At 48.0% G+C, this 11,312-nt stretch overlaps 1 protein-coding gene and 1 pseudogene across 2 annotated transcripts in view; one reads left to right on the top strand and one right to left on the bottom strand.

Annotated features, from left to right (window-relative positions):
* Positions 1–308: 308 nt before the first annotated feature.
* Positions 309–11,312, top strand: part of Rasa3 (RAS p21 protein activator 3) — a 68,670-nt gene continuing 57,666 nt past the window's right edge. The window contains exon 1 of one of the 2 annotated variants that reach the window (XM_010619904.3): positions 309–488. In XM_010619904.3, coding sequence (XP_010618206.1) covers positions 464–488 — 25 coding nt within the window. In that variant the 5' untranslated portion in view covers positions 309–463. Of the gene's footprint in view, positions 489–10,032; positions 10,160–11,312 lie in introns of those variants that run through there. The other variant, XM_033760985.1, reaches the window with a different exon arrangement.
* On the bottom strand, positions 5,761–6,417 carry LOC104859355 (annotated as a pseudogene).

Raw genomic sequence — 11,312 nt, 5'->3', positions numbered from 1 at the left:
CCCCAGGAATGTGTTTAGCATGTCCTGAGTGGAAATGAGGGTCACATGGGAAGAAAACAACCACTTCTCATTGTGTTTTTGTCAAGTGACTTGACTTTAAAGTCCTTATGCTTCATGGAATGCACTTCCAAATTTTTTCCAGGGAAGCTTCTTCTCCCTTCCTTGTGCTGTTCCCAGGTCCAGAGTTTGAGGTGGGTGGCAGAGCTGGGCACATGGTCACAGACCCCCGAAAATGTACTTTGCTTTCTCTTCACCAGGACCGACATGGGTGGCACCGCCAGCCTCAAGCCAGGTGGCTCCCTCTTGGAAGCCACCTTGAACCAGCGGCTTGTGAACTCAGCTCTGCCCATTTTCAAGTGATGAGACCAGGCCACAGGAGCTCCACGATTCTGGTGCTCTGTGGGGTTCCCTGAGTATGCAGGTCTCCTGAACTGGTTCCTCAGAATTCCAGCATCACTGGCTAATGTGCAAGGCATCATTTACAGAAGGCAGGTTTCATAGCTAGTTGGGAAACTTGTTTAATGTGTTAAATACTGTGGGGCTCTGCAGATGCTGTGCAGTGTGTTCTTCTGCACCGTTGGGGTAAACTTGAGATGGGACAGACTCTGGATGTCAGTCTGAGGTGGATGACTTTTTTTTTTTTTGTTTGCTTTTTGAGCCAGGGTCTCACTATGTAGTTCAGACTGGCCTTGAACTCAATATATCGTCCACGCTGGAGTCAAACTCTCAGCAATCCTCCTGCCTCAGCCTCCCAAGTGCTGGGACTATAGGTGTGCACTACCATACCCAGTTTGAGGTGGGTGACTTTCTAAGGTCACCAAAGGCAATGATGCAAACCTATTGCTTTTCCGGATGTGCTCATCACAGATGCTGTTTGGGATTAACCTCTTCTTCTGAGGCTTTGTATGAAAAGTGCCACAAGTGCCCTTGGGGATGGTGTGAGTGATGCAGGCAGGGACTGGGGTCTGTGTGCTGTCCTTGTGGGTGGGTTCTACCTTCACATGCGTCTTATACCCTACTGGCAACCATGATCAGGGAGGTCAGGAAAGCTTTCCAAGACTTGACAAACTACAGGAGGTGTGAGAGGAACTTCCCGGCATGGCCACACATTTGTGGGAATACCTGGTGTTTCAGGCTTTTGGGAGTGAGCATTCCACTCTGCCTCAGGAAATTGAGCCATAATGGGTGGACACATTACTGTGCACACCTATACATGTCCCCAAGGACATGCATGTACACAAACACCATGCACGCAAACACGTGCTGTGTGATGCATTTTCCAGTCTGGAGACTCAGCATAAATAAGAGATGTTTTATTTTCAAGATTGGTCCTTGGTTATTTGTGATTGCTCCGTTGAGTGAGAGCAGCATTTTGGTCTTGCCACTGGATGTAAATTCCACGCCACTCATGGTCACTGCCTACTCAGGCCCTACCTCCCCGAGGCAGCTCTCTTCCTGTCCCAGCAGCTCTGCAGACAGGATGCCTACTTCTCCCACGTGGCCCTTGCATCCCTTAAGCTGTGACGCTTCTGTTGGGAGCGAGGGGAGAGTGGGGACAGGGCTAGAGGGGCGGGCTCACTGTTAAGTGGTTCTACCTGTGAGTCTCAAAGCTGTAGTCCCCTAGGGAAAGCAGGGCCAGCATCGCAGACACACCTGTGTTTGGTCTTAATGTGTCCCCTCAAGGTGCCTGTTGTCATGAGGATAAGTGACAGGTAGAACAAGGCAGCAGTCCTTAGGGCGGGCAATAGCCCAGTCGGGGGAGGTTTGCCCTTTCCCAGCATTTCTCTGGGACTTTGCCTCCCTAGCATAAGCAGTGTGGTCTCTAGACAGTCACCTTCTGCTTGCTGGATGTGGCTTGAAAGTCATGGCTTTGTCAAGCTCTTCTGGAAACCAGGAGGAGAGGCCATCTGGTATCCTGTGGGCACCTGGTGCCCCATGCCCTCTGATAGTTCTTCATTGGTCCTGTGCTGGCAGAGTTAACACCTCGCCCACCACGGTCAGCTGCTAGTCCAGTCCATTGGAAGGCCATGTCTAGATGGCAGCTTTTCCTGAATGCAAAGATTTTGGACCAGGCAGTTTTGACCCCTTGACAACATGAGCAATGGTTGGGGACTTTTATTTGTCACACTGTCCATGTGGGTTCTATGACATCCCAAGTGGGGAGTGGGCGTTGTCCAGCACCCCACAAAAGGCAGCCCCCCAAGAACAACCCACCAAGAGTGAGGTGCTCTGGTCAAGTGTCCTCTTTGGGGACCGTGTGCAGAAAGAGGTGCAAGGGCATGGTTGGACTTGTGTGGGGTCCAGGCAAGCCCAGGGTAAGGATTGTGATTTGGAGGAGAGGCTTACTGGGCTACTCGCTGGCTGTGTGACTTGTGTCACCTGTGCCAGACCTGGTCTTGGGGTCTCACTTGTTCCACCAGGGTCATCACAGCCTCCCAGGAACTCCAGTGTCCCCTTCCCTGGCCACAGGTTACCTTCTGAGCCCACATCTTCTCTTCATAGAGGGTGCTCAGGTTTCTTCTTTAAATCAGCTGGTTATTACTTAAAGTGAAATATTAACCAAGTGTAACCTTAGGCTTCATTGTAGTTTTATGGTGAATGGTACTTCTGTCAGCTGCCATGTAATGACAGGAAGTGGAGCTGGGGCAGCCACACACCCCGAGAGGGCATTTTCCCCGGAGACAGGACAGCAGTAGGAAGCTGGCACCACTCCTCCCTTATGCACTAGAGTAAAGTATAGGTGTAGTGAAAACCAAGCCAAACCTGTGCATCTGTGCTGCAAAGACACCTGCCAGGCAGGGCGCACTGTGGGGACCACGCCCGTCCTACACGGCATTGAGTTCTGCTGTCTCCTGCAGCACACATGGACATTGGGAACACTAAGAGTCTCCTGCTTTGCACCCTTCCTCTCTCTATATAAGTGGGTGCTGATAAATCACCCCCAAGTGTGGGCCCAAAGGAATGTGTCTCGTGCCTGCATGTGGACACTAAAAACTTCTCAGATTTTATTTTGGGATGACAGCAAATGAAAGTTGGTGACATGAAGGGGAACAAGTTACTTTTTAAAAATGCAGTGTGGGGAGCCGTGGATTTAGCTCAGTGGTTCCACTGCCTGCCTTGCAAGCACAAGGTCCTGAGTTCAATCCCCGGTACCAAAAAAAATACAGTGTAGGGTTCACCTCATTTTATCCCGTGCAGTTGAAAGACTGTGAGAATAAGGTTGGATCTGTCTGGCAAATGAGGCCTGGCCCATCTTGCATGACTTTGCAAGTGAACTGCTGATTTTCCCAGGTGGAGCTCTGGTTTTCAGAGCTGGGAAGTGCTGATTAGTTCATCTGTGTGTTCTCACATAGCTGAGGTACCCAGAGCCTTTTCCAAGATAGTTCTGGACTCGAGTCTAATAAAGGAAACCTCAGGAAATCCGGAAGAGAAAGTCAGCACATTGCCGGAGGATATTCATTTTAAGCTCTACAGCTGAAGTTGTGGTTTGACTTTGATGGCACAGCACGGGTCAGAGGACTAGGGATGTCGCATTTGTTCAGGGTGCCCACCTGAGCTCAGTGTTGCTTAGAATGTGGATGCTCTGGGCATTTTGTGGAGACAGTGAGCCTTGTAGGGCCAACCTGTCTCAGACATCTCTTTTGCAAACCTGGAATGCGATGACATGTTCCGTCTGGTTTTCTTGTTACCACGTTTCTCTCATTTTCAAAGGTTTGTTGGAACCAGTGTGGTCTTCCCGAGGAATGTAGCTGTGACCTGCAGGGAGAAAACTGCTTACTTGAAGAGCAGAGTCTGATTTAGAACTCCCCTCTTCTCTTTTGTGATCTCCTCTGTCCCTAGTGCAGCTGTGTGGTCAGAGACTAGGTCACAAGAGTCCACCAAATGTCCAGGGCTATGTGTGGCTCTGAGTTGGGGCTGGTTGAGGAGGAAAGGTGTCCTGTATCTGCCTGTGTGGAGCTAACTGGCTACAATGAGAGTATTACTTTTGTAATTAAAATGTTTTCATATATAAAAAAAAAACATGGTTTATTTGTAAGACTGGGTTCCAGACATGCGGTCTCGGTCTCATGGGCACCATATGACCAAGTGTGTGCTTTGCTAGGCCAGGGCCTGGCACCGTGAGTCTGTATGAGGCTGGACAGTCTTCACTTCTCAGGCTGCAGGACCCAGCAAGAATCCCTGGGTTGTTTTCAAGTGGATCCTCCCTCCAGCAGAAGCCACCCCTTTGCCCACCCTGCTGTCAGCGTGGTGTAGAGCTGGCACAGGCGGGTGCACCCTGTGCGATTACAGGGTGAGTGCCACCTGGAGCAGTGGACTGACCACAGAGATAGTCTCTAATCAGCTGTCCCCTTCTGAGAACCACAAATCAAAAGCCTGCTCAAGCCCCAGGTTTGAAGTCTTAGTGGCAATTTTAGAGTAGGAGGAAATGGCAACATTGAAACTTTGGTTTTTCCTTCCTTATTTATTATTGTGACTGGATTGCTGGAGAGCTGAGATCAGAGTCCACCTGCAAAGCTTGGCTTTCTGCTAGGTGTCCTCCCTCTACTTCTCAGATTGCTCCACTTCCCACCAGGCTATAGCACGTGAGCAGGCATCTTTGTCACCTTACCAAGGAAACACGATTTAGGGTTTACAGTGGCCACTCAGAGGACACCAGCAGAGTTCTCTTCCCCACCATAGGGTGGCAGAAAACACTAGCAGGTATCAGTTTCTTTGATCAGGAGTAGATACCTTCTTTAGGGAACTCCTTTACTTTCCTGATTCTTTTTAACCTATCATATCTATTCTTTCTATTGCCACAGCTGTTCGCTAATATGGTTGTATTAATGTCAAGGGAATCTCCTCCAACCATTCCCTATTTATATTTCCTTCATAACAAAGTACACTTATTTTACGTAATGCCACTAGTTTTCTCTTACTTATTTATTCTTTTTACTGTAATTTGTTGTTTGTCAAGGCAGATTATACATTTGAATCAAAAAGAATCTAAAGCCAGGGGTTTAGCTCATGGCACAGCACCTGCCTGCCAAGTGCAAGGTTCTGAGTTCCATCCCTGATACGAAAAAAAGAAAAGAAAAGAAAAGAAAAAGAAAACAAACTGACAAGTAGATCCTGTATTTCTTAACCTAAGTAACATTATAATGTCATTTCTGACATAAATCATATCCATCAGCACATGTATTTTCAAAAGAAAATAAGCCAAAGTAATTTCTTATATGCTAATTGATGCATTTCTATATCACATTAAAATTCTGAATAAGATATGTCTTGACAAAGTCAATGCAGCGTATGTGGCCAGCTTATATGTTTATTAATGTAAAGGCCACAGTGAATTTGCATCTCGGAACAGATCTATAAATCCAGTTGCCTTTTTTCTGTAATTTTGTGTCAGGAAACTACTGTGCAGATACAGTGTCTCATAACACCGTATTCCACAGGACTAGAAAATGTCTTTTGGGGGGCATCACTCTATGCAAAAGCCTCATAATATTTTGTAATTTTTTTTACTTTTCCAAAACAGTGTGAAAATTTGATTTATCAAATGGTGAACAAAAAGATTACTACCAATTGCTCTTTTAATTTTGCTCTTTTTAAAAAGTTTCAACATATCTGATGTCTTTTAATTGACCACCTATGGAAGATAAATGGATAAAACATACTAGGCAATTTCAAAGATCAATCTTAGTGCCTGATTCATTTGGCATATCCTTAATAATACCCATAATAAAGTAAATAGAAACAAAATGATTTTCAAAGAATTTACACATGCTTGAGTAGCTGAGGATTTCTGGATGGTAGGAAAGCATATATATGCGTCCAGGCAGTGTTGGTTTCTGCCCCAGAGATTGTTTGCAGCACGCCTTTTTTCAATAATAGTCCAAGACTGCTCTGTTTGGGCTTTGCAAGCCCGAGTCTCTTGATCATTGTCTCTGGTTTATTTTCCTCACATTCATTGGGAGGCTCTCCTGTCAGAGAATCAGTGCCCATGGTTTTGGGAGGGTTGAATTCAATGTTGTAGACTCTGCCACTGACTGGATGAATCCAGCAAGTATTGTGACATTGCTTAATTACTAAAAGGGCACATTCAGGTGAATCACTGGGTCTACCTGATAAGCTCTGTAGGGGCTTCTGCCTGTGGAAGTGTCCTTGGAAAAGCATCCAGCAGCTAGTGAGGTTTTTCCACTCAGGCAGGACCAGCTGACTCGTGACATCATCCGGGATGAGTGTCCCTTGGTCAGTGAAGCGCTAGGCTAACACACCAATTTCTGAGCTTTGCAACATGCTTTGTCACCGTAAGTCCCTGCTGGAGAGGTGCTTCCGCTTGAAGTGTTTGATGATATGTTACAACACAGTGCCCTTGGCGAAGCCCAGAGTCCCCATGATCACAGTGTGCAGCAGTTGGGTGGATGCCCCCATAGGTGCCTCCTGGGGTCCCACCACACAATCAGTTGGGTTTCAGCTTGGCCTGCATGCTTACATGTCCACAGCCTGCCCACCTGGCCAACTGGCAGTGCTATGAGCAGGCAGTGGAAGGTGCCCAGGGTCTCCTGGAAGTCTCTTACAGTTTTCTTAAGTCTCTAAAAATATATTTTTATGAGGCTGCAAGTAAATCAATATTCTAATTCTGAGGAAATACTCCACATAAGTTTATGAAGGGTGGATGTTCATTATAGCAGTCGTGTGGAGTGGTGGCCAGTGCTGAAGGACTAGGGGCAGGTGCTGTGCTGTGCTGGGGCTATGAGATACCCCCACTTTGCTCCCAGTGCCTTGGTGCTGCTCAGCCTTGAAGGTTGAAGGCCATCTCCAAAGCCCAGCTCATCTTTTCTTCCCAGACACCCCCGAGCTGACCAAGGCCATCACTGTCCATGAGAATGTGTCTGAAAAGCGTTGACCAGCCTGAGTGAGCCTATGCACCCAGGGAGATGTGGCCCTGCTCACCAGCCCACCATGCTGCCAGCTGGGCTGGTGTATGTCTGAATGTGGAGGAGACTCAGTTCTTAGCCTCCACGTGCATGGCAGTTTGGGATCTGTGCTCTACTTCTGGGCTTTGGTGTAGGGAGGCTGATGTGCAAAGGGTCTGATGCTTTGTTCAGAGCGTGTAAGCCCGAGGGTAGAGTATAGCTGTACTACCAAAGGAGACAAAAAGCTTTTGCTCCTGCATTCTGCAAATTATTGCAGAGGCCTTCCCTGTCACATGCCTTCCCTGCCTTCCTCTGCCCACCTCTTCTGGAATGTCCCATGGAGCCCTTGCCTCTGGGTCTGAGCTGTGCTGTGGCCCTGGCCCCAGCATGGGGTTGGCTAGGTGTTATATCTTTTGTGGGCCATTGCCTTCTGTGTGTGAGACCCCAATATTGATTATGCCCAAAGCAGGCTGTAAGCAATGCAGGCTGTAGAGAGTTAGTCCCACAAATGGCTTGTTTATAGGAGTGAGTCTGGTAGAAACCTACATGCTGAGGTCAGAGTAACTAACACCCCAATTTCGTTCCCACAGTTAAAACCTTCTGAAGTAGAAGGACAGTGTTCTAATTACAACCATGTATTTTGTCTATTCTGTTCCTAACTTGAAAATGCTTTGTTTTGTCCTTAGAATCTTGCTTAAGCTAATTTCCATAGAAACCACATGACTATGCCATCTTCTTAGGCAGTCCCTTCGTTGCACATAGCTCACCTTTACCCCAGTTAATTACTAATAAAAATTAGCGGCTTCGACATACCAGCACCTTTGCTGCTTGCACCAGCATTGGCCGTCCTGGCTCCCCTATTTCTGTCTCTCTCTTAGTTCCGTCTTTTAAGTTTTTTCCCCCCTCAGGCTTGTGTCATACACTGAGCAGGAGATTGGAGCCTACTGCAGAGGTTTCCAGTACTTCAGGACTGAAGGGTCATAACTTGTGTTGTTGTTGCTCTGCCTGCTGAATGCTGCAGAGAACACAGCATCTTAACCTCAATGGGTTGAAGATGGAGGGAGACAGGACTTGGTGTCTGGTTTACCTATTTCAGACATAGGACTAGGGAATTGAAACCTGAGGATTGCCTGATAACCAATCACTCCATTAGCAGAACTGAGGTTCAGAGAGGTTGGGTGGTCCCCCTACTCCCAGTTTGTGAAGACTCCTGCTTCTAGTGGTATTTCTTGTCTCTTTGCTGCGGCTCTGTGGTCTGTGGCTCATGGACCTGGGTGGGTGGGTGCCTGTGTCATTCAGCCATAAAGGGTGACCATGAAATAGGTGGGTGCTGTGCCACCAGTTGAGTGCACAAGCCATAGGATGCCAGGGCCAGCGTGTTGGATCCAGAGCTAGCCAGCCCCAAGGAGTAGATGTGTGTGTGGAGTGTTGAGGCCACAGGAGACTTAGACGGTGCCTGCTGCTGGTATGAGTGTACTTTTGGGCAGTGGACTATGGAGTGGTGGTACATAGCTCTGTGATCCACCGAAAAACACTGAGTTGTGTTCTTTAAAAGGGTGAATTGTGTGGTGTGTGAATTACAGCTCGGTAAAAAGTACAAAAGTACAAAAATTACTGCATAATGCATGTGCCATCACATTCACCATTTTAGCAGTTTTAAAGTTTATAATTCAGTGGCATCTAATGCACTTACAATATTGTGCAGCCATCAGATCTTTCTAGATGCAAAACTTATACTTTGTTCCCTCTAAGGAGCCACATCTGACCCACCTCAGCAACCTGATACTCCTGCATTTATTTGTCAGTTCACACAGCAATAGGCTCTTGGGGTTCCTGCCTGTTGGCTGTCATGAACACATGCACATTTTTGATTGAATACCTGTTTTCAATTCTAGGGTGGGACTGGAGGATTCTGTGGTAATTCTATGTTTAATCTACTGAGAAACCTGTGTTTATAGTCCCACCAGCAATTTATGAGCATTCAGTTTCTCCACATCCTCAATAGTTGTTATTTTCTTTCTTTTTTCTCTTACATTATAGTTATGCTTCTGGGTGTGAAGTATGTCTCCTGATTCTGATTTGCAGTTTCACAATGACTCACCATGTTGGCCATTTGTGTATCTTCTTTGGACAAATATCTATGCTGTCCTGTGGCTGCTTTATAATGGGCTGTCATATTGTTGTTGGGTTGGAAGAGTCTTTTAATATATTCTGGGCAGTCCTGTGTCAGGCTGTGATTTAAAGGGTGCTTCCTTCCACTGTTGGGAACCTTGTCTGAGTCTTGATTCCCAAGAACCCAGAGTTGTCAGCCTGTCCCTCGTGTGGCCCTGCAATCCCTGTCAGTTGTGAGAAAAGGAGCAGAGAAGCTGTGCTGACCACACCCTGCAGGGAGCCACCGACCTGGAGAGGTCCCAGGGCCTTGCTGAGGGTCCCCTATCACCTGCTGTTGTCTAACTACTTCTGCTTCTGCAGTGAGCACGGCAGGCCAGGAAGGAGTCCCTTCTGTGCTGAGGTGGCTGTCTGCTTTCTACAGAGGGAGCATTGAAAGCTTCACAGAGGTGTACTCTGCATGTGGGAGTGTGGGAGTGCACAGTGGCCTGTGTCACACTGAGCATATCTGCATCCTGGTTCTTGAAGGCATAGGAAGAGCAGGAGGGGGACACCAACAAAAATCAGAGATGACTCCGTGAAAACTTCAGGCTTGGACAGAGCAGCCCTGTGGAGCACTCTCTGCCAGAGTACGGTAGTGAAAGACACAGCAGTAGCCAGACCAGAAGTGACCAGGCTAGGGCTGCACAGTGATGTGAAGTGACCAGACACCTGAACACTGGGGCCCATGGTGGTCCCGGGGACCCTGGGGCCTATCAGGCACTTGGTGTAGCAACAATGACTTCCTAATGTAAATAGCATTTTGTGTGGTTGAATGGACTTATCAAGAAAACAGGACAGTGATGGGCACTTAAGAGAGGGCAGGTTTGGTCCTGCATGATGCAGCACCCCTGATGGCAGAGCGGCAATGGATACCCAGCCTCTTTCTCCACAGAGGAGCCCACAGATGTTCTGGGGACAGCTGACAGGCTAAGAAGAGCAATGAGCTGTTCAGAGCCACACCAGCCTGAAGGACTAAAGTGGTTGGTGCCTGGTGGTTCTGGGGGTTTGGGGGCTTCAGAGACCCTTGGGTTTTGATCTCTGACTCTGCCAGTTGGAAGTTTTTCCTATACATCCTGCTGCTACTGAACAGTAGCACTGACGTGCATGTAAGTAAAACTTTTTTTTTTTGGAAAAGTAACAAATAGAATGCTTCCACCCTCTGTCCTCCTCCCCCACCTCTGAACCAGGTCCTAGGTCAGGCCCCAGAGCCCCCGACTCTTCTCTAACAAAAGGAAATGGGCACCCATGGGTGTGGTGGGACTGGCATCTTCTGCCTTTGTTCTCCCTGCTGTGTTTAGATGCTTCATGGGTCTCACGGGGAGGCAGTGCCTGTGGTAGGGAAGACGGGGACCTTAACGTGCTCTCCTTCTAGACTCTTCCTAATGGGCAAATTGCTCTATGCTGTAAGCCCCTGGAATTTGTCATCTAATCTTGTCAGTGAAGGAGCTCTTCTCCCTGATTGTGCTCCAGTATTGACCTGTTAATATAAAATTAAATTCAAAACAGAAAGGCACTTGGTAGGTGAATGGCTGAACACAATGTGATCTATGCAAATGGGATATTGTTTAGCCTCAAAAGGAGGGAGATTCTGTCGCACTCTGTATTAGTCAGCTTTCCACTACTATAATGAAATCCTGTAGCAGTTGACTTTAAAGAGGGGTTTGTTTGGATTTGCAGAACTGGGAACTCGCTGTTCTGGGCCTCAGGTGGAGATGGTGGAGTGTGCGGTGGAGTGTGTGTGGAGCAGGCTGGCCACTCGTGGCCAGGAAGCAGAACAGGGAGGCAAGACTGGGCTCCCACGGTCCCCTTGGAGGGCTCAGTGACCGGAGGACAGGACGTCCCACGAGGCCCAGGCCGTTCCCCAAGCCTTGGCCCCAGGCTCTGGGGGATGCTGCGCCATGGTGCGGTGTGCACAGTGAAGTCAGTTTGTCCCCAAAGAGCAAGCACATCTGTGCCCTGGAGTCACCAGTGTCACGGAGACAGGCAGGAAAAGAGTGCTGGGGCCACTGAGGGGCTGATCCCTTGGAAGGGGACAAAGCTGGAGGAGAGCATGCGGCAGATGGGTGGTGATGGCTGCAGAATACAAGGGCCTTGACTCCACTGAACTGCACACTAGACATGGTTGGTGCAAACTCTTTGCCGTGTGTGTTTTGCCACAATTAAAATATTTTTTAAAAGGGACTAACGTGGGTTAAAATGAAACAAACAATCTTTAGTTCCAAGGTCAGGCACTTCCTGTGTTCGCCATCCATGTTGCTT

This window comes from Fukomys damarensis, unplaced genomic scaffold (genome assembly GCF_012274545.1).
Source record: "Fukomys damarensis isolate Sample0158 unplaced genomic scaffold, DMR_v1.0_HiC HiC_scaffold_6, whole genome shotgun sequence".
In the NCBI taxonomy this organism is placed as follows: Eukaryota; Metazoa; Chordata; class Mammalia; order Rodentia; family Bathyergidae; genus Fukomys; species Fukomys damarensis.
The sequence above is the reverse complement of the archived record's forward strand: the minus strand, read 5'-3'. Positions and strand labels throughout refer to the sequence as shown.